General features: G+C 37.5%; 1 protein-coding gene across 1 annotated transcript in view; it reads left to right on the forward strand.

Annotated features, from left to right (window-relative positions):
• GABRG3 (gamma-aminobutyric acid type A receptor subunit gamma3) overlaps positions 1-24,530 on the forward strand; it is a 307,408-nt gene that overhangs the window by 154,623 nt on the left and 128,255 nt on the right. The window contains exons 4-5 of the mRNA XM_071746540.1: positions 7,381-7,601; positions 9,870-9,952. Coding sequence (XP_071602641.1) covers positions 7,381-7,601; positions 9,870-9,952 — 304 coding nt within the window. The remainder of the gene's footprint in view (positions 1-7,380; positions 7,602-9,869; positions 9,953-24,530) is intronic.

Below are 24,530 nucleotides of genomic sequence, written 5' to 3' on the forward strand. Positions count from 1 at the left end.
AGGAAAGCTAAAGGTGCTGTACTCCTCAGAATTGATCTCTCTGCTTTAATATGAAGCATGTTCTGATTCAGGAAGAGGGAACCAACCACTCATCCCATATTTTAGGGAGCATTTTTCTTTCACTGCTTTGTAACACAACTAAAGGGGCTGCTGAATTGCCTTTTGAAGGGTAATCTTTGGCAATTCAGTTGTTGATTAAACTTTCCTTTCAGCAGCAACCTGGTCTGGAAAAAATATTCTCTTATTGAATATGAACTTCAAACTCTGAAAAGATTACACTCTCAATGTTCTTCTAGTGCACCAAATTGCAGAATAAATAAAACAACATCACTGCTGTTACTTTAATGTTTTGGACCTTTCCTATTAAAACACAGTATCTCAAAGGCTTCTCTTTGTACTTTTAATCTGAGAATGACAAGGGCATTAGGAAAAGACTTTTCTGGGCATGTCCACCAGTGGACTTTGGCTGACTGCAGAAAGCAGGAGGTTCCCACCCTGCTTCCATTTCTCTCCTGTTTCATGTAACAGCCCTATCCCATGTCCTAATGTTAAACCATGATGCTTAACATTTTTGTGACACTATGTGCGTGTACAGGATTCTGCCATTCTTATTTTTTTTAAGCTTATGTGGTAATGATTGGTTTGTACGAAAATATAAAAGGGAAATTGAATACTTCCATGAGAGTGTCAGACTTATGGACAGGATTGCTCACCTTGGAAAAGTCAAGCCTTTTGGTAGCTAAAGGAGATTTTATTCCTTACTCAGTTTATTAAACTTGTTTCAAGATTATTGGAACAGTGTTTGTGGAATGTTGGGATGATTTGCAAGGGGTGTGGATGACAGTTATGATCACTCTTAGGTTATGATTATAAACTAAATTGGACTCTAATTATTTAGGTATTTTATTTTATATTATTTTATGTATTATTTTATTTTATTTCTTCTTTTAATTAGGTGCTGATCCAATCCTGGATAAGTGGACCAAGGCAAAAAATACGAGGTTTAATAAGGCCAAATGCAAGGTCCTGCACTTTGGTCACAACAACCCCATTCAGTGCTATAGGCTGGGGGAGTAGTGACTTGGAAAGCTGCCAGGCAGAAAAGGACCTGGTGGTACTGGTTGCCAGCTGGCTAAATATGAGCCAGCAGTGTGCCCAGGTGGCCACGAAGGCCAACATCCTGGCTTTTATCAGCAATAGTGTGGCCAGCAAGAGAAGTGATAGTGCCCCTGTATTTGACACTTGTGAGGCTGCACACTGAGTACTGTGCTCAGCTCTGGGCCCCTCACTACAAGAAAGACACTGAGCTGCTGGAGTGTGTTCAGAGAAGGGCAGCCAAGCTGGTGAGGGGTCTGGAGAACAAGTCCTGTGAGGAGAAGCTGAAGGAATTGGTATTGTTTAGTTTGAAAAAGAGGAGGCTGAGAGGAGACCTTATAGCTCTCTGTAGCTACGTGAAAGGAGGCTGTAGGAAGGTGGGTGCTGGCCTCTTCTCTCAAGTAAATAATGATAAGACTGAAGGAAAATGGTCTGAAGTTGCATCAGTAGAGGTTTAGGCTAGGTGCTAGGAAGAATTTCTTTATTGAAAAAGTAGTCAGGTGCTGGAACAGGCTGCCCAGGGAGGTGGTGGAGTTACCATCCTTGGGGTGAGGCACTTCAAGACCTGCTCTAGTGTTCATGGTGATGCAGATATTGATAAATATATTTTATTATTTTATTGTGGGAGGATGTTTACGGTTGGACCCAGTGATCTTAGAAGTCTTTTCCAACCGTGGCAGTTCTGTGATTCTGTGATTTTTAGTTGACCGAATACAAGCCACATAAAAATCTCAGTAGTAAATTAAATCAAAGACAATCTCACTCCCTCATCAATCAGGATATAGACTCTACTGTGAAAATAAATTAACATTTCGGAAGAGCTTGAGAAATAATCCTGAATCGATCAGAAAAGATAGCAATTGTTGCTCAAGGCTTTCTACAATGTAGAAAAATGGAGTATTGAGTTGATGGTGTATTGTCTGGTAGATGGTAGGAAGAACCTGAAAAGTGTCATGCAAGAAATTCTTTAATTTTTTTTTTCCAAGGATGAGATGCTTCCCATTGTTGTTGCTACTGTTGTTGTGAGGAAATGTGAAACTGCAGAAAGGTTGCAGCCAAAGCAACAAAGCCGTACCATGCTATTATCCACAGTCATTCAAATAGATCACCCAACTGTGACAGCCAATTAAATTGTATTTTCCAGGATTAACCCACAGCTACAATGATACATCATGGAAGGAGAAAAGCTTCATGTATTGCCAACAGCTTGTTAGCTCCTTTTTTTGACTGCGAAAACAATGAAAGACTTGGTGGAAAAGCATATATTTTTCTCTGTGGCTACAGATGCCTCAAGCCATGGCACTTTCAAGGTGTTTCCTATCATTAATCATTTGTACACGGCTGAATGGCAAATATTTCACTGCTGGCTTGATTATGTTCAAGGCACTAATGAAACCATCTTAGGAATATTTGAAAATGTGAAAAAAATATGCTAAAATCAAGTAGTTGAAACCTGACTTTGTACAGTTAATTGAAGCTAATGGTGTTGCTAAGTCTGAGTTATGTCCCTGTATCCACAAATCTATGTTGTCTCTAGTTTATTGCTCTGTACAAAACCACAAACCAGAAAAACACCACCTAGCTAAATTCTCATTTGATTTAGGAAAAAAAAAGCAAAAAAAAGCAAAGCAAACCAAAAAGCAGTCCTTTTTTCTCATTCATTTTTCTCCACAAAAGTTTCAGATTTAAAGGGAACTTAAAAAGTTTGAATGAGAAAAAACTTTCTCTATGGGACAAGTACATGCATACTGTGAGAAAAGGACCAGAATCTGTATTTTTGGCTTCAGAAGTTAGTTTTGGAAGTTTAATGGAAGTTGTCAAGCACTTACTTTAATACTCCATTTTCAAAGGTAGCCTTTCTGGAAATGATAGAGAGGCTTTCAGTGACAGAATATTTCTTATTATTTTGAGAATGTAGTGAGTGTTTCTTGCAAGTAGTACAAATTGGCTTTTTACTTGGGAAAATATATTGAGTAAGGCATTCATTTAAGGGTAAGATGCAGAAAAAACCTGATGAGAAATTCTTTGATCATGAGCTAATCATCATCACAGGAAAAAAGAGAACACATACGTTTCCCTCAGAGGTTAAATATTAGCTGACAGAAATATGGCTTTATTAGTCTGAAAAATATTGGTCTTTCCAGAAACAGTAAAACTTGTTAATTTAAAATTTCTTAAAAGGACTGATGTTATGTAGTTAGAGATTCAGCTGAGCACTGGATATGTCAGGAGTCTTTAACTGGAAAACATTCTCAGATTCTAGTTTCTTTTTCTTGCTCTTTCAAATTTTTCTGTTGTTTATTTTATTTATATTGTCTATTTTATTGTAAAAAAATGTTAAAAAAAAATCCTTATGTAATCAGAGTTGGACAGATTCTGGAATCCTCAAGAGCTCCTGAAGCAACCCTCAAGCACCATTTTAATCAAATTTTTAGGTGTGAGGAATTTAACATGTAACATGCTTTATGAATTTACTTTTAAGCCAAGCATAACTAAATCTATTAAAATTGATAATAGATTATTCTTCTGTCAATCCCCTCAAATTTATACCTAAATTTTGCACCAGAGAAATTTCATGTTATTTCAGAAATATGTGATGTACTAGAGGACATAAGATTTTCCTAGAAATTCCCTACATGTTAGCATGTAGACCTATTTTTCCCCTTAGGGTTGGTTCTTACTTCTCAAGGAAAATGTCTTTTTGGAAGTGTGTATGCTCTGGAAAGTAGCTTCAGTTAATGCATCAAGGCACACTGTGAATAAGTGGTATAAATAGGAAAAATCTTGAGCTTTCTTTGGTAGCATGGCAAATCAGGTGCCTGTGTCACAAAAAAATTTACGGACTGGACAGTTTGCTGTACATGACCTTGGTGTTATTTCATGGGGAACGTAATTTCACCTTTCTGCTGCTGAGAAGATATTTTATTGACAATTTTCCTTTTTTTTTCCTTCTTTCTGTGTTCATTATAGTAGTCTATGGTCACTGCCAAGCAATAAAAAGAAAGACTCAGAGGGATATAATAACATTTCTGCTGCGGTGGTAGAACAGAAGATAAAGACTAATGCTAGATTTGTAGGATGTTGCTTCATTTGAGCCACCATTTCACTGAAACCTGATGTCCTGCCTGAATTCTTTAAGTACAACCATTTCATTTTCATAAAAATAGCAGGCATTACCTGGCAAATGAAAAGCATTCCTATCTTCTATTATGTTATATTGACTTGTATATGAGGCCAACATAGAAACCTGGCAGTTTCTTGTTGGATGCTGTGTGCTGGAGATCACTGTACCAGCTTTGTGCAGAGCAGTGTAGGGAACCTGTTGACTTCACTGGGAACTGAGTATCTGTTGTCAGTCAAGATAAATGTTATTTTCCTGAAGTCTGCACAGGATTAGAAGTGAGGATGAGTGCCAGTTTCAAAAGTGACCTCTGTCCCTTCCGAGTCGAGTGAATATATGAATATCATAACCCACTATCTGCTTGGTTAAAGACTGAAGCAGCTCCCAAGGTAACATGAAGGACGTACTGATCTAACATTCACTCCTGAAAAGGATTAATGGAGAGAATAGAAAAGGATGAAAACACATTTCAGAATTGAAATGGAAATGTGCATTTATTTTTACAGGGGTAAATTGTTTTGTGTTTTTTACATTCTGACTGAACAATATAAATATTTTAAAATATAAAAAAAAATAAGGTAAAATTCTGAAAAAAGTTAATGCAACTAATTTCAAACAACTTTGATTGACTTTTCCTTTTCAAATGTTGCTTTAATTTTTATGACCTCAGTTTACAAAAAGAAAAATTCTTTTTTTTAAGAACTGAATAACTCAAAAGATCTATACACCATTTAATTTGAGTTGAAACGTTTTTATTAACGTGAATGGAGTTACAGTGGTCCATTGCAGAGATATTTTGAGTAATTATCTTTGCTGGCATGTTCTAGTTGCAGTAATAAGCGAAGAAGATGAAAAATAGCAGTAGGACAGTGGTGCTAGCATGATCTGGCTTCTAGGCCAGATCACAGAATTACAGAATTACAGAATGTAATCTGTTTCTCAGCCAGATTATTTTACCTAGATGGAAGCCACAATGATACATCATTACTACTCCTGGTACCCCCTTTGCTTAGATCTAGCTTAAATACCTTCTCTGGACACTGTACTATGGAGCTCAAGGTCTTTGTTTCCTTTGACAAGGTAGAGATCCTAAATATCTTGAATCCTAAAATCGTATCATCACATAAATATGATATACTAGAAGGGAGCTATGGCTGCTTCTAAATTTAGTAAAAATAAAGCATTCATATAAATTAATCTCAAATATGAACATCATGCAAAATCTTGTCCTGTAAAAAGACAGCACTGTCATTAGCCAGCTGTATACAAATGGTCTTTGATTCCATAAATACTGATTCTCATCTCATATGTGATCTAAAAAAAACAACTCTAGTCAGCATTTGGAGAAATCCATAGGCATGTCTGGCATATTCCTCTCTACAGAAGGTGAATGTGCCAAACTCTTGTCACTGGACTTTCAAGGACTACAGTGATACAGAGTTGATTGCTATGACACAAGTTCAACACTCTGTCATCTTAAACCTGGTAAATTATGGGTGTCCTTTTTGAATAATAAAGGTACACTGTGTGCATTACATTGCATCCTTAAAGTGTGTGGAGATGTGCAACTTTGTATGCACCAAGATGAAAGAAAAGTCTCTTCAGAGTCCAATCTGTTAGCTTCTCTGAGAAAAAAAGCTAATAATACATTGAAAACTGGGAGTGAGATTGGCTATGGAGAAAAATAGTCTTTAATGCCTTTGGTGGCTAGACTTTAATTCCCAAGGTGACTTATTAGCTGGTATTTGGATACATGCTAGCACCACTTATGCACATATTGATCCATTGCCATCCAGAGATGAGAGGCCCATAGTATGTTTTGCACTAGGACTACAGTGCCAGTGAATTAGATTTCCTGGTGTTATAACATCAGCTTTGGAAGGCTGGCTTGCAAAAAATGTAATAACACAAGAAAACCAGATGACTCTTAGCAAAAATATAATCCTCAATTCAGACTACAAGTTCTTCTACCTGCAAAGACATAAAAAACTTCATCCAATACTGTTATTATATAAATATTTCTTTTTACACCTTCCCTTTTAAAATGTAGGAATAGTCAAGAAAAACGCAATAAAATCAAGTTCAGAGTGGTGAAAGGTGAAGCCATACCAGGCTTTCCACACAGCCTAAATTCTCCTTTGTTCAGATATATCGAGAGTGCATATACCACGGGACCGAAGGAAAAGTTTTCATCTGGATTATTCCAGCCCTTGTATTCACCTGTGTTGTGGAGCATGTGCTTTGTGTCACAACAGCAAACACCATCCCTGTCATGGATGTGGCCAGGCCTGCACTACTGACAGGACCTTTCATGATGTGGTCAGATGGTTGTTTCCACAGGGTTCACAGACAGAACCTGTGAGAAAGGGGAATATAACAAAAGGAAACATTTCCCAGCCTCCAGTGTCTGGAATTCACAATTTAAATCCTATTTTTGCACATTCTTTGCCATAAGGGATTAAATGCAGCAGTCAGCATGTTTGTACATTCACCTGTATAATTTTGTCCATTTGTCCACATATAATTCAATTTTTGCACTTATACTTACTATGGCTGCTTACCTACAGCAGTAAGCATGGAGTGAATGAAAGAGTGAGATTCATGTTAATTATGATTTTAGCCTATTCAGGGCAGTAAGCTTGTGACCTCTCAGCTCTTTGCCTTTAGGTTACATGAGCTGTCTGTATGGCAGCACAAACATGTCTTTCCGTTTCGAAAACCAATGGCTGCACAACTGGTAACAAACAGAACAATTAACTTAGTAAATTTATACAGCCTCCCCACAAAAGGCATTGCCATAATCAGGGGAATTTACCATTCTCAAGCTTATGTGTGTTGCTTCTGTTCTTTTTTCACACCTCTTTTATCAGTCTGCCCTACAACAAAGGAGAATTTGCAAACTGTACCTTCTAGCAGTCTCTGTTCAGAGAGAATGGAAAAGAATGTGCTAGTGCAGATATGGTTATGGCACAAGACCAAGGCAAGTGAGATGTTTGACCTGCTTTCTGAAGCAGCTAAAAGGGGGAATCATTTATTTCTCAAGAAGTAAAGAAAGAAAACATAGCTCCATTGGCCTGACCGCTCTACATCTGGATAGACCCTAACAAAACCCAAATAGTAATGGTAAAGGTGGAACTGATTTGTGTATCATGTTTTCATTGCAGGAATATCAAATTGATATATTTTTTGCCCAGACGTGGACAGATAGTCGCCTTCGCTTCAACAGCACCATGAAGATACTGACTCTAAACAGCAACATGGTTGGCTTGATCTGGATCCCAGACACGATATTCCGTAACTCCAAGACAGCAGAGGCTCACTGGATCACCACCCCCAACCAGCTCCTCCGCATATGGAACGATGGCAAGATCTTGTACACCCTCAGGTGAGCACTCAGCAAGGTGCAGGGCTGAAAGCTTCTCCTGATTCTGGTGTAGTAGGAGGAATTTTCAGCAGTATCCTTGGGCTCTGTTGTTTCCCTCCTAATGCTTACCTGACCATGCTTAACAAATACTGAAATATTCAGGAGTAAGGACTGCCAAGTTTAAAAACCAAAGTCTTGTCTTTCTAAAAAGAAACTTTGAGATTCGGAAGTAGGTCTGTCTAAATTGTAGCAGTTGAGCTTTTTAGTGCTTGGAATAAAATTAGGAGCATGTAGTCCCATCAAAACTGTCAGAAACCTTTCTGATCAGAATTAGATGCAGCGTTAAAGCATTTCTAGATTTATGATAATACCAATACTTCATTCTTCAAATAAGTCATGCTGTAAGATAATTTGTCACGTATCACAAGGTTGAATTGCTGGAGGAAAGGGTTTTTCTCGGTTGAGAAAAAGAATTTATCTTTGTGATACCATCATCTGCATGGTACTAGAAAAACTGTATATATTTGCATAAAAAGAGCCTGTGGAAATCAAAATACGTGTTTACTTATGGAAGAGATTAATTGCTCAGAAGGGAGTTTTGCCATAAACCATATTCTACAGGGCAAACTCTTTTTGAAGCACCCTTTTCATTCTAGGTTTTCTTCAGTGATTGTGTTCATTCCTCTCAGTGCAACTGCATATTCTGATCATACCTGAAATTGCACTTGGGCTCCAATTGCAAGTCTTCAACAAACAATAATAAAAAAATTTAAATAGCGGGAAATGTTACTGATATTTTTAGTGCTCTTCTCTTTTTAGGCTTGCTCCACTGTGACTGAGCTCTTGCTGTCTTTAGCTTAAGACTTTGGTAATTAGGATGTCAGCTCCAATACCCTCTTGGTATGGTTGTTGGGGTTTTTTTGTTATTTTTTCTATTAAGTCTTGCAGTATGTCAGGACAAGTTAAGTATCTGCCTAATAGCAGCTAGAGTTACAGACCTATCGTTAAGTAAAACTCTTTGGTGCATGGACTGCAAACTTTGTGTAAAACACCTGAAAAAGAGGTAATATTTGACCCAGTGGATTGTCTGAATTTTTAGTATGTGAAACAACTTTTGAGTCCATTTGCCCACTCAGGTCATCCTCCTTTTAATGTAGGAGGAACTGTTAAAATTATCATTGTTCATTGATGACACTATGTAGTTCAAAACCAATTTCTCTGGTTGTGAGCACACAGAATTGGTATGACATGGAAGAGTTAACTACTGTATGTCCTGGCACTTGTCAGATGTTGATGAACATTCTGTACTCAGGAAGAGGGGTACAAGGTTCATTCATGCTCCATCCCTTTCTGACCTTTTCCCTACCTGCTTTTGGGTGTGAATGTACTCCTGCTATAAGACTGCAAATCCTCTCCTAGTGTCAATGCAAAAACACTTTTAACTTCTGCACAGTAATGTCTTCCAAGTCAGAGGTTTTTCTGTGCTGTCCTAAATCTAACACATAAACCTATTCCCATCCAGTTTGTTAGCTTGTTTAAAATAAATTAAGGTTTAAAAATAAACAAAAGAAGAAAAAGAAGACAACAACAACAACAACAAAACCCTCATGGCCCACAATTGCTACATAAGTTCAGGCATGCAATTAACATGCCTATTTCCTGAAAATGACTGTATAATGAACTAGCACTGAATGGAATCTACTTGGGTAAATTGATATACTTTGTAAGCTATCGACTGAAGAGTATTTGGTTTTAATAATCATGTTAAAATCAAATCCATTCATAGTGTCCTTTGTATTAGAGATATCACATAAAACAAGCTTTCTACTGATCTGCTTGTTACATCTGTACATCTGAGAATGGTATATAGAAATTTACTCAGTTTTTGAGATACAGCCCAGAGCAACTGAAAGAATTTGAAGTTCATAATATAAATAAACGCATATTCTTTATGGGGTTTTAATGTTGTGTAATTACATAGCACCACGTCAGCAATAATTACTGCTGTTTTTGTAAAGAATAGTTGTGTCCATCCCATGTCCTTCAATAATGAAATACATAGAGAAAAATATATGCACAGATTTCTTAGGGTCAAACTCCTAATGATGTATCTGATATTATTAGCTCTTTTATATACTTACTATTATTAACAGCCTGCAAATACAGTCCTTTGCTTTCAGGTCTTACTTATGGATATCAAAGTTCTTTTGTATGATAACTCAGGTTACCCTGCCTCATCCTCTGTTCATTGTACTGATGTGTACTAAAAGATCCTTGGTTTCTCCATAGGCTTACTATCAATGCTGAGTGTCAACTTCAGCTGCACAATTTCCCAATGGATGAACACTCATGTCCTCTGATATTCTCTAGCTGTAAGTACTGCTTTGATGCTTTATTGTTATATATACTGATTTCTGTCAGGTTGTTCAACCATTCCACAACAGGTACAGGAATTTTGTTTGCTTAAATATGCAGATAATTTTTTGTTTCCTCCCTAGTACTCCTGGTCAAAAGACTTATGCCATGAAGTCTTCTGTAGATTTACTCTGTAATTTTTGGTCAGAACCAGCCTTTTTTTTTTTTTGTTGATACTTTATTCACTCTTGAAGCAGGAGCAGATATTTATAACAGTCTGTGCTATGTTAATTTACACAATCATGTGACTTGCAAATGAAATAGGAATTGCAGTTTTCTTGTGGAAGTGCACAGCCTGGGGACAAGCCCAACAATCTCTGAACATCTGAGTTTATAGCAAGTCACATGGTAATGTTTTTATGGTCCATAGTAAAAGTAAATTATGTAACTACTGTAAAACTCATTTTTCTTTTATAGCTTGTCCAGTAGTCCCAATGTTGTACTGTAGGTAATGTTGGCATATTTAAAACCTACCTCATGGGCAAAACAAACACATTAGTTAAATGGATGTAAAACTCAAGTTAGGTGAATTAATCCTGAGATTCAATAATACTGTGAGGGAAAGTTATCTTTGTGATGACTCATTTGAAAAAGCTTGAGAGCTGTCTGTTGATGGGTACACCTGCAGTTTTGTAATCCAGAAGCACAATGCAAAAGTTTCACAAACATTTTAAAAGGGTCTTCACTAAAGATTTTGCTTTTGATAAACTCCAAGACTGGGGAGCTGTAGTCTCCAAAAGAGAATGGGAAATGTATTGTTTGTCGTTCTGTTTTGAAAAGAGCATTCTCTCCATCATCTCTTAAAAAGCAATAGAAGAATTGCTTTAATGTCTTTATAACAGGTACACTGTTTTGATTGTAGGATATTGATTTCTATTTATGAAAAGTATACAAACAGTGATCCTCAATCAGAAACTGGATTTACATTTCAGCTGATCCACAGTGTCTTCTTTTCCCCCAGTACAATATGTTTTTAAAAATCTTCCAGTGTAAACATCTCCCTTTTCTCCAAAACACTGTCGGTGTCAGTGCATTGGTTCTTTTATGATTTATGTGCACAAGTGAGCCTGGGCAAAAATACATATTAGTGTACTTAATTAAGATGTGTGTAATGCATGCACACTCAAGTGAACAGGAGGCAGGTATCTCTTGAATGAGCTTTTCTGCTTATGAACACTTGTCACTGAACTATATGCACCTCAGCTATTTGCAGTTACTGCACAAAGCTACTCTCACATTCTGACAATCTGCTGTCGAATTGTTGAGGTACTGGGAAAGGAGTGTGTGATCTTAAAATTTAAATTTCTTCCCAGAGATACTAATTAAACCTACCGTATACATTTGATAATGTGTATAGCACATATATACACTACCAATATCCAAAGGCAATGGATTCTAGCAGACAGAGAAGTCACTTAAAACATTACACTCCCAAATAGGTAGACAGTGGCTAGATGCAAGTAAGTTTTCCTCTGTTTTTTATTTAAAGAAAGACAGAGGATACCGGTGTGAACTTCAGAAAGCTACACTCTGTAGCAAATTTGCAAATATATCTTGATTTGCAGAGGTTCCTCCAGATTTATACCTATTAGCTCAGAGCCCTTCTACCCTTGAAAATGTTTCTGTATTACCATCATACATGTGCTACCATCTGTGGAGATTACAGAGCATCAAGCAGAAGCTGAGTGTGTCACAGTTTCTTTGTGTGTTCTTTAGATGGAAAAACCCATAGAAGAATATTAAAACAATGTTTTATAGTTTTGTCCACATTTTTAGTCATGCTGATAAGAAGAGTTTGTTTCTTTAGGTTTGTAATGAATTGGGTACTTTTCTTTTAAGACTTTTATTACAACGGTTGTCACAACAGTAGGACATCTTGTGCATGATGTGCTAGTTTCATAACTCCATTGTATTTTCAGTGTTGCACTCATAGCAGTCTCAGAGGCATTTCTGCACTCAGAGGAACTTATCAAGTGAATGGCTGAGTAAATGCCTGAATGATTTATTGCTGCCTGCTATGACAAGTTTCTGAGGAAACGAGCTGATTATGTATTCCAAGATGTATATCTTTGAATAAAATAAAAATGGTTGTAGGCTTCACTGCACAGCACCACTTCCTTTTGCATTCCTTTCATTTTTTTCCCAAGCAAACAGACAAATCTTTGTAGTTTCATCTGTAGGCAAACACAAAAAAGCACGTTTCAGAGAACATTCCCTGCATCTCTACCCACACATGAACAAGGTTATTATTTGAAATTTCTTACTTTTTATATATTTCCCTTGATATTTCAGAAATGTGAAACTAATCTGAAGTAGTTTTAAGGTTCTTTTCCTCTAGTGTCAAATTCACATCCTAACCCTGTTGTCACTTTGGGGATAGTCGATATTCCTTTGGTGGCAATACTGAGCTCTACTTTGTCCAGTTACCAGGATGAATAAGAAGAAAACTATGGCTTATAAACAGGAGACCTTCTCAGTGTGCTAACAGTGGTTACTGGAAACTACTTACTCCTTCTTGCTGAAAATCTTGTTCAAGACTGCTCCTTGGAGATCTTAAGTCTCTTTTCTGGATGTTAGAAAGCATTGAGATAATTTGAAAGCTTTTTACTGTCTGTCAAGTTTTGTATGTGCTTCAGGTGTGGTAAGATGAATCATGTGGCATATCAGAGCACGTGGTAGGTGTGTGTCTGTTGTTGCTGTCCTTGTCATCCAGAGAGTCCCTGACAGGCTCAAGAAGTGGGCTTGTTCAGACTGCATGAAGTTCAACAAGGCCAAGTGCAAGGTTCTGCACCTGAGTCAAGGCAATCCCATACATAAATACAGGCTGGGAGGAGAAAAGATTGAGGGCAGACCTGAGGACAAGAACTTGGGGTTGGTGGTGGACCAGAGACTTAGCATGAGCCATCAATGTGTGCTTGCAACCCAGAAAGCCAGTAATGACTTTATCTGCATCAAAAGAAGCATAGACAGCCACTTGAGGGAGGGGATTCTCCCCTCTTACTCTCCTCTTGTGAGACCCCACCTGGAGTACTGTGTCCAGTTCTGGAATCCCCAGCATAAGAAGGGCACAGAGCTCCTGGAACATGTCCAGAGGAGGGCCACTAAAATGGTCAGAGGGCTGGGCACCTCCCCTATGAAGACAGTCTGAGGAAATTGGGATTGTTCAGTCTAGAGAGGAGGAGGCTCCGTGGTGATCTTATAGCAACCTTCTAATATCCAATCCTTCCAATCCTACAAGAAAGATGAGGTGGGGCTTTTTACAGGGTCATATAGTGAGAGGACAAGGGGAAATGGTTTCAAACTTGAAGAGGGAATATCTAAATTAGATATTAAAATGAATTTTTTTCCTCTGAAGGTGGTGAGACACTGGAGCAGGTTGCCCAGGGAAGTTGTGGCTGCCTCCTCTCTGGAGTGTTCAAGGTCAGAACCTGGTCTAGTGGAAGGTATCCCTGCCCATTCAGGGAGGTTGGAACTAGATGATCTTTAAGGTCACTTCCAACCTTAGCCATTCTATGATTCTATGATTGTGCAGATGTGCACTAAGCCCACTGCATAGGTGAAGTTGGCCCAATAGCCCAATAGGGCTGCTGTGCAATGCAGCACCTCTTTCCCACTCACTTTACCAAATTGCATTGATCAACCACCTGTGGCAAGCAGGATTCTTTAAGAGAGAGATGCTACAACACAAGCATCAATGCCAGTGCATGGTGTGTTTCTCTGTGAATGTGAAGAAAGAATCGATGCTATGACTTGATCCCAGTATAACAATCTTTGATAGATTTTGCTCTCTATGATTACATTTTCTTCATGTGAAAAATACAATGTATGACTGCATAAAAATATTCTGACTGTATGGTTCTTCATTTGGGTTAATTTACCCTCCTGAGCCAAGGGAGGCTGCTGTGCTACTTTTGGTACTCGAGGAGCATGTTAAACTGTCTTGGTTATCTATATTCAGTACTAATTTGAACATTGTGGAAATGATTCCAGGATTCTGCCATAAAATTCATTTTATTGAGGTAGTTAGGATTCCCATAACCGTGAGTAAGTAAGAGGAGTTATTCTGTCTGAAGAATGATGTCAGCACAAGGATAAACAAATAAGACATAGAAAATGCAGGATAGAAATGAGAAGTTAAGCACAATTAACTGTTGAAACTCTTCCAGAGTATACTGTGGGTGCTAAAATTTTAGAGTCATGATGTAACTTTTTCCAGCTGATCTACACAGTTTCAGTTTTCCTTTGTCAGCCACTTCTGGGACTGCTGAATGTTCTGGATTTTCTTAATTAGGGAGGATCAGGCACACTGCAGAATAACATGAGTATGTTTGCACCCACACCTGTGCACCAGCTAATTGTTTGAGGTGTTAATTTTTTCAGCCCAGAACAAACTTTCACCTCCTTTCCCCATCCTTAAGATTCATGACACTCCTTCAGGTGACAGCATATGGGAGCCATAGCAAAATGAAGCTGACAAACCCATTACACCTTTTTCAGAGTATCTGGTACACTAACTTTTAAATTATGTACAAAGAACTTTATAATAGGGATCTTTTCTAGTTGCATACCTGAGGTCTGAAACAATCTGTAAGGCCATACTTTAGACTTCGCCAGATGTGGTAATGTTGAGCTGAATTGCAAGATTTCAGTATAATAATGATAAGACTGAATTGATTAGTGGGTTTTGATTGTGGTTTTTTTTCTTGCTGCTGTTCTTATCAAACTGTTGTTCATTTTAAAAAGCACCTTAGATTTAGGCCATAAAGATTATGATTTTTTTTTTTTTAGCCAATTACTTATATTTCCCCTAGTGAGAAGGTCCTCTGTGTCCTGAGTTGTCCATTACTGGAAGATTGCTGCAAGGCAGGAAAAGTTGGGCATGTCCGGAATGCCCTTTCTACTGCATACACTAAAACATACATACAAAAGTTCACAAGCAATTCAAGTGTTTTCAGACAGTTCAAAATAGGAGAAAGAGAAATTTCCAAGTATTGATGGTCCAGTTTGCTCAGTTATGTCATAAAGCTTGTAATTTTAACCTTCTAAAAACTCAAGGTTTTGGTTTTTGGTTTTTGCTTTTCTTTTTAAAGTGACGTAGAAAAGCATGCAAAGTATGGCAGAAAAAAAGTAAGGAAATATGAAATTAATTTAAAAGAAATTCATACAAATCCAACATAGAGCTAGAAAAAAACAGATCCCATTTTTCTAAATATAAGCTCAGTTCAATCAAATATTAGCTCTTTGAACATGAAACCTCTAATGGATATGCAATCAGTACTTTGAGGCTTGTATCATTAATTTTCTAACAGAACTAGCTGTCATCACCAATTTAATATGTTTTTACTAGCCTGGAAAAGTAAATGCTGGTTTTGTGGAATGAGCTCTGCTTTGTTTCATCTCATGTATCATCGGCAGAATCATTAATAAAGTCTGAGGGCAGAATTGTACTCGTGATGAAGAGCAGGCCAGAAGGAACACAGCTTAATGTTCATGTCTCAAGAGGATTTTCATTAAAGACCCAGCATTGAAGGCATTGCAATGTGCAAAAAGAGCTTTAATCCATATCTGAACTTCCTATCTGTACTTTCTGTTAATGGGCTGAGCCAGTCCATGGACATTAATTCTTGATTCTAGTCTTGTGATGAGCCTATTTGAGCTATTGCAGCTTTTTCCTCTCCTGGGAAGGTAGAAATTAAGGTACTGGTATGCATCCTTCTCTTCAGAAGGCTGTCTTTTTCTGAGAATAATAAATTTAGAGACATCTTCTACAGAAGAAAAAAGGGAAAAATATTTATATGAAGTTTGGTCTTTGAAACTTTCCTCACAAAGTCAGTATTTAGCATATGACTTCTGTCATATATGACAATTCATGAATACAATATGTGAAAAATATATGTAATATATACCTCCTCCTACTAATCTGCTAATCCCTCTCATAAGCAGACATTGCTGTAGCTTCTTGTTTCTGTTCTTTTTTAGACTTCTTTGTTTTAATTATACATTTTTTCACATACCTTGTCTGGTGGGCAAGGCAGTATTCAAAGGCAAGTTGACCATTTAAAGATTTATGGGTGCATGTGATCTTCCTTGCTTTCTTGCTTTTGTTAACCTGTAAGTATTAAATTTTCTAAGCATTTTTTTCCTGAGGCACCCAAAATGAAACCTGGATATAGTGAGTTTGGTATATGTTATAATCTTGTTTGAGTAATTTAATTTGTTTATTCCAATAGCCATTCTGAGTATATTCTGCTGCTAGATTGCTCAGTTGTTAACTCTCCTTAGTTTTCCTGAAAATTCCCTGCAGGTGTTTCCTTTATATCTAACACAAATAATGTTTTTTTTTTTTTTTTTTTTTTTTTAGAGAATCAAATATTTATCCAATTCCTTGACTACTCACTACTGGCTAATTCACTACTACTTTTCTGTGTGTGATTCCATACATTTCTCAATACAGAAAAGACACTGTATTATGTATCTTTTTGAATTTTTCATAACTTTTTTTATAGCCACACCAAGAACCATAACATTTTTAGAGGTTAGTTTGCATTGGAAGTTCTGATAATTTTATCTAATTGGTCCAATGTGGTGCATCATGTCTATGAAATTTCATATATGAAATATATGTCCAATTCATATATGGTATAAGTACATTAGCTGTAAAGTCAAGCCTTCTAAGTCTAATTTATGGTAGATTCATGCCAAACTAATGCATATTAGAAGTAGTAGTGTGGCACTACTCTTTCTGTTGGTCTTCTGTCTCATTGCTTGAGGTGTATCAGAGACACCTTCCTAAACATTTATAGCTATATGGTTCAGTGCTGGTTCCACATCTACAAAATATGTTGTGATATCAGAGTAATCGACTTAAAACTATCTGATGTTAGATCTGATAGCCAGCAATACACACATTAATGCTGTTTCATAGAAAAAGCAGCAAAAATTCACCTGAGGTTGAGGGTTGCCCACCGCCTCTTTGATAGTTAGGGAGAGTTGATGGGAATGGGAATGGCTAATTCATGTATTATCTATTGCATTTCTATTCCTCACAAACAACTAAATTTTTAGCCTAGTAGCAGACCAAATGTCTCTCTCCTTTTATAGTGACTCTTGAGATTTTCCTCCATGAGATTGAAGGCTCTCCTGGAGAGGCAGCAGCTGCTGTTACTTCCAGCAGAAAAGAGACCCTAGAGTAAAATTACAGCAAGTGCTAATTAGTAGAGCCAAAAACGCTTTACTCATGATATCGTGGGTCCAGCAAACTCTTCCTGAGACTGTCTGGATTGACAGCAGGCTATTCCAGGAACTTAACATCTGCCTCAGTTTTGCAGAGGTCTTCCAAGGATCCTCGGTGTCTGCATTTACCCTGCCTGAGGAAGGAAAAAAAAAAAAAAAAAAAAAAACAAAAAACTCTTATTACAGAATCTGAAGGTTAGGATAGGTGACTTTATTTCAGGGTAAGGACCCCCATCTCTGACTCGGGAGACTGAAAGTCCCAAAAATCACAAGTGCAGTCTAGCTACTCAAAGCAACCAGTCTTATTTTTCTAAATTTTCTATCAGAATCAAAAACAATTTTAGAAAAGATAAAGCCTGTTATAATCTAATCTTTTTCTTTATCAAGAATACATGTAGCTGACTAAGTTATGCTTATGGTGTCAGGAGAAAATAAGAGAAAATGCTGAAACAAGGCAGGTGGCTGGTTGCATGTCTGACTGCTGAATGTATTGGCAAATGACTCTGAAGTCACTGCCATGTGACATTCATTGTTAGTTCCCATTATTCCCATATTCCTGAAGCAAAAAACCCTTTAAGTATACATCAAAAGGAGCAGGACCTGGCAGTCAAGGAGGATTCTCCCTTTAGTCTGCTCTTGTGATACCCCAGTTGGAGTATTGTGTCCAGGTCTGGAGTTCCCAACATAAGAAGGCCATAGAGTTCTTTGAGTGTGTTCAGAGGAGGGCCACAAAAATTATCAGAGGACTGGAGCACCTCCCCTATGAAGACAGGATGAGGAACTTGGGGTTGTTTATTCTGGAGAAGAGGAGGCTCTGAGGTGACCTTATAGCAGCCTTCCAATACCTGAAGGGACCTACAAGAAAACTGAGGTAGGACGTTTTGAATGAGTGTATAATGAGAGGACAAGGAGAAATGGTTTAAAACTTGAAGAGGGGAGATTTACATTACATATTTGAAGGAAATTCTTTACATAGAGGGTTGTGAGACACTGGAACAGGCTGCCCAGAGAAGCTGTGGAAACCCCATCCCTGGCAGTATTCAAGGGCAGGTTGCACGGGGCTCTAAGCAACCTGATCTAGTGGTAGATGTCCCTGCCCAGGGCAGGAAGGTTTGATTTAGATGATTTTTGAGGTCCCTTCCAACCCAAACCATTCTATGTGTCTATGATGGTTTTATGTTATCATGTGCCAATGTGAGCTTTCTTTTTTTTTTAACAAACATTTGACAGTGTGACAAAAATACACCACAGGCAGGAGGAAAATACCTTTCTCCCTCAAACGTAATATAACACCTATGATACACTACTTATTTATATTATTGTTATTTGTATTGTATGGGATAACTGATTTGCAAACCAGTCTGATCTTTATGGACAAGCTGGGCTGTAACTTGTGAGCTCCTGACAGCCCTGAATTTGTAATTTCTTAGTCTTATTGTTCTGATATACAGAGCGTGAGGAGACAGACACACTTCTGTGCATCATGGTTTTTAACGTGATGAGGAATGACTGGTTTTAGCATTCTAACAACTACATTGCAGGAGAATGTGGGAACAGTGGAATGGAAATCTTTGTACTCTCTCAGTTAGGGAGTCATAGCAATCCTTTCTATAAATACAGAATTATCTTTAAGTAAGAAAAATGTTCCCCTTTATGGCTCTTTTATTTTAACATGAGGAAGGAGACTGAATAACTTATGTGGTGTTGCTCTTACAGGCAACAAGCAGACATGGATTAATAGTCAGCAGTGCATAGACTCTTTAACACTATCCTTTGGGTTATGAGAAGATTTTGATCTTTGTTGTTATCTTGTTCCTTGAAGAAACTCCCTAAGGCACTTTGCAAGATGCACTCTCCATTGTGCGTGCACAGGTCTCACAGATTATCTCTGTGGAATGGAAATTAAGTTATGATTTCATGTTTGGTTTAGCCATGCATTTATAAAGTAATTTGTTTTTTCCCAGTTTTTTTTTTTCCTAGCATGACTACTGGTACCTTTACCACTTCATCTGCTTATTTGGTTTTTCTTTCTTTTGGAGTAACTACATGTGTTTATTCCTTGAAGCTTCCCTTGATGTAACAAAATATAAAACATGAATGTACAAGTCAAGGTAACTCACTGCCAGGCAACTTAAAAGCTGCAACTGCTCCCTTCTCCTGCCCTTATTGGATTGTTCCCAAAGTCAGGAGATGAGCTTGCGTGGACCCAGAAGGTTCAAGTTATTTTAGATCCTTAGAAGAGAATGTGGCATATTTTTAAATAAACAAAGAGCATATAGTTTTTTCTAATTACTTTAGCTGTTTTAATGAGAAGGCAAAAAAAATTAAATTATTTTCTTTGTATTATTGTCTTCCATGGCCACCTAAACGACCACACCAAAAGTTACACTGATTTATCTCCCAACAGTGAGAACTGTGCACGTGAATTCCCTCGTATCTTACAATAAATGGAAGAATCACTGCAGAATATATTCCAAGTATAGGGAGACCATTTGACACTTTGAGCACCAAAAAGTATTGATCAGGTGTCAGAAACAGACCATATACGAAGCAAAACTGTTGAGGAGGAGACAAAAGGAGAATAAAAAGAGATAAGAATTGCAAACATCAGCCAAACAAACTGCATTATGCCACAGAAGTTTAACAAAAGCAGCAAAAGCAGTGACTATTGACTCTCAGATTAGACTCATTTTGACTGGACCCCAGTCAATGCTTGTTACTTTTGTTAGGCTTGACTGACTAATGATAATGAGGTTAGTAGAAGCCATCAGAGATTTACTTGTAATAGACTCAAAAAAACAGGCTGAAAACATCAAGTCCTCAACTTTTTAGCCTCATCTCCTCCATTTTATTTGCTTTTAACACAGCCTGGACAAACAAGACAACCTGGAAACATGAAATGTTACCACAAGACCCCTCCCTGTTCTCACTTATGTAAAATTTAGGGAAAAGCAAAAAGCATATACCTAGTGCCCATGGAGCTAAGAAAGGGAAGGAGGTAAGGCCATGGTGCAGCTTTGGATGCTGCTTTGCTAACAGTGCCAGGGGACAATCAGGGAAGTGTCCTTTGTGTCTGCTCCCCTTAGAGAGATGTTGCTGAGGTCTGCCTGGCTGCATCCCTTGCTATGAAGGGCAGCTCTGTCTCCTTAAAAGTGATTTGCTTTGTTTAGCAGGCCTGCTACATGACAGATAATAAAACTTTAATCCTTTTTCATACTTGGGTAGCACATATGTCTGTCAAAACAAAATGTGTTGGGATTATGTCTCTTACTATCAGATAACCCCTCAGGGAGACAAGTAAACAAGTGATAAGATTTAGACAGGGGAAAGCTGAAACACAAATGGAGGCATCAAATTTAATTTAATTTAATTTTTAAATAAGTATTTTAGTATTCTGCCATCTGATGTAGATTTTCAATTGATTCTTCATTAAGAAACACTGCAGCTTTGTATATCTAAATACAGAGATTACCTCTGTGGAATGGAAATTAAGTTATGATTTCATGTTTGGCTTAGCCATGCATTTATAAAGTAATTTGTTTTTTCCCAATTTTTTTTTCCTAGAGTGACTACCGGCAGTTTTACCACTAATCTGTTAAAATTCAGAAATAGCTGACTTTTCCACAAAGCATTTTGTTCTGTCATATGAAATAAAAAACATAAGGAAGCATGCAGACTGAACAAAAGGGGTTGTTGTTGTTCTGGGGTAACTGTCCAAGTCAGAGGGCTTGTGCAAAAGACACTGATGCTCCCTCCTTTCTAGCTCCTTCTGTCTGAGTTTCCTTCCAAGGGAAACCAAGGCAGTATGGGGAGGTCAGGTGTGTGACTATTATGTTGTGATGGGGAGTGGGAGCATCTAGGAGCTCAGAAGTTCTCCTGAGTTCCACCAGTTGTGATGCAGCCATTGTCAGACTGCCTGTCTCACACTGCCTGTTGTTTTTGCTGCCACTTTCATTGGTATCTTTTGGTGAGCATCAGTGACCAAGTTTATCTTCACCTGTTCCCTCTGCTTGGTCAGCCCTGAGTGAAGCAGTTCAGGGAACATCCCACTTAATATCAGGTTTTTTCACTCAGGCAGCCTGATTTGACATCTCTGTTTCTTCCCTTTGGGAAACCACCACCAGTGAAAAACCAAGAGCCTCATTAAAACAAATCTGATTATCAGGAAGTGGAATGAATTGCTGTTCACAGTATTTACGTCCGTCATCAATAGCTTTCTCTTCTCATCCTTAGCAACACAGGTTACTGGAAAACAGCATCAAAGCTGTTTCATGGTTGACATGGGCCTCTTAGGCAACAAAAAAATGAACCAACTTCATGGTCTGGGTCCCTAAGCTAAAGGTATTCCATACCATGACAAGTTTATATTAAAGCCATCTAAATTTCTAATTAAACTGTTGCTTGGCTAGAACTGAAGAAAATCATGTGTGAACAGCTGATTCGAGGTGAGTCTTTCATCTGTAGACGAATATTTTTAGAAAAGAAAGCCTATCCTCACCTTACCATCTTCTGCTCCAGTTTTGTCCTCAGTAAAAACACAAGCAACATGAGTTTAACAACAAATCTACCAAAAGAATCTGTTCTCTCTCTCACACACAGGCATGCATCTTTCTGCACACACCCACTGACAGGCACACCTAGAAGAATGAAAAAGGATGGGAACACAGATATGTGATGATTTTCAATCATCTCATTACTGGCAGGCACTCATATACTAAGGCAACAAGCAACATGCAGAATCTGCATAGAATTAAACAGCATGGAGCAAAAAGAACAAATCCTGCTCTGAATCCTCTGAAATGAACAAACTGACTGTCATTTAACTTTTCTTAATGGAATATATGTCAAATTTTTGGCTCTCTAAGGCTGCTATGCTTGTAAGTCTTCCCTTTATCTGCATTTAATGAGATGACATTTGAATGCACATTTCATATAATTGTGCTTTAAAAAAAATCTTTGTAATGTTATAGTTTTCATGGGTTGCAATTATATGATCTGCATAACTCATAATTTGAAATGATGAAGGCTGAATGTCAAAGATTATGAAAAAGATTTTGCTTTGGAAAGAGTCTGTTCCTGTGAAATATAAACTTTTCTTTTTGAAGGGTATACCTTTTAGGTTTCTGAAAGATTTTAGGAACTTTTGGTCCTCAACAGGAAGAAGCATTCACCCTATAACATCTTGAGGCATCCAAATCCTAGACATGTAATTGTTCTAAACAAACAGTGGAGAGATTCTGAATATTTTCTCATTTTGCATGTAAGAGGCCTGATCACACTCTGGATATTTTATGTTTTTTTATAATTTCTGACTCTGCTTTCTTCACTGCAGAAGGTGAATGCAATATGCTTACTGTATGTTAAAATAAAGCACCCAAGGGAAAAAACCACACAACTATTTTGTGCTTACAATACTGCCTACACTTTTATCTGAAAGGGAGCAAAAATACCATCTCATTTAGGAACAAAAAATATTAACCTTTTAGAGCAGTCAGTGTTGTCCACATTTTGATTCTGGAAAGTCAGTTGCTTTTCTCTATTTAAAAAGAAGAAAAAGCAACAAGAAGTTCATGTTTGTACCTCACAGATATTTTCTTCCTGTATTGATTGACTTCAAATGCAGCTACTAGAACAAATAAGCATGGAGAAGTTTGTCTGCAAGTGATGAGAAGGGAACTTTGAGGTCTGATCCATGTATTTGTTCATAGCAGTCTTTTGAAAACCATTTCAGTAAGACAACATTGCTTGCCTCTTGCAGCCAGAGAAAGCAAACACAAAGTCTTGGAGAAATTCTTAAAAGAAACTGAGATATCCAAGTGTTTCATAACATTGTATTTCCTTTCTTTCTTTTTGTCCCCAACAATTTTCTCCAAAGTCCATACTTGAAATCTTTAAAGCTTTTCTTGTCTAACCAATGCAAGACTGCAGAGAGAAAGATAAAAGGCTGATACCAGCCACTTACAAAGCTCAAAGTTGTACAGATTTGTACTCTAGGTTTCCATTGATTTTTGTGCAAAATATAGCATCATTTCTCATATAAAGGTTTAGCAGAGATGGCAACCAAATATCCTGCTCTGTGGTACTACAAGATTTCAAAAGTTAAACAAACTGAGACTGGTCATTACTTCTATGGGTTTTTTTATCAGGAAAAGTAGTATTTCTGTGATTCAGAATGACAGTCACACGTTTATTTAGAATTGTGCTTACCATGATGCATTACAGACAGCAAAGGATGTTTTCCTGCTAATATCCTATATAACTGCACATACCAAAACAAAACACATTAATGCTGTACTTACATATTTATAAACATTGATGAGGTCACCCCTCATTCTCCTCTTCTCCAAGCTGAAGAGACCCAGCTCCCTCAACCTTTCCTCTGGTGTTAGTTTTATCTGCTATGTATTTGAAGAAGCCCTTCTCATTGTCCTTAAACTCTCTTGCAAGGTTTAATTCCAAGGAGGCTTTATTTTTCCTAGTTGCCTCTTTGCATTCTCAGACAACAGTCTTATATTCCTCCCAAGTGGCCAGCCCTTCCTTCCACAATCTATAGGGTCTCCCATTTGAGATCATCTGGCAGTTCCCTGTCCAACCATACTGGTCTCCTTCTTCTCTTTCCTGATTTCCTTCCCATTGGGATGCATCGGTCCTGAGCTCTGATTAAGTAACCTGAATTCAGTATCAACCCTACTTTGAGCAGGAATTTGATCTAAAGACATCCTGAAGTTCCTTCCTGACTCTATCAAAACATCCTTTTCTCATTCAAAACAAGATTTATTCTAAGATATTTGCTCTTTCTTATAGTCATTAGTTTATATTCAGAGATAAAAATCTGTGTTTGTAAAAGCCATCTTTTTCTTTTTTCCCTGAAAACATTTTTGAGAGAATCAGTTTTCAGTGCTGGCTTTTATAAGCAACTCCCAGATAAGGGAGAGAGACAGAAAAATTGAAAAATGTTGCAGCTTCCTCTTTGTCTTTTGTTTTTCTGACTGACTGAATATATGTCCTATTAGAAATAATAATAAAAAAAAATTATATTTTTTCATTATACAACAGTGGTTACCACGGGCAAACACTGGTATATTATTTTCAAACAACATAAATTTTTGTTGATCAAAACTTGGGGATTCATCCAAAAGACTAATACAGTCAGGCAGCTTGTTCAAAAGTCAAGCAGGATATACAATTTATCCTTTTATTTCCCTAGAGCTCTCCCGACTCTGTGCAGATTCCAGGAATTGATTTTCAGGTTTTGATTTCAGGATTTTCAGAAACTTCCTAGGTGTTTCTTTCTTCTACAGT

This window comes from Heliangelus exortis, chromosome 1, assembly GCF_036169615.1.
Source record: "Heliangelus exortis chromosome 1, bHelExo1.hap1, whole genome shotgun sequence".
Taxonomy (NCBI): Eukaryota; Metazoa; Chordata; class Aves; order Apodiformes; family Trochilidae; genus Heliangelus; species Heliangelus exortis.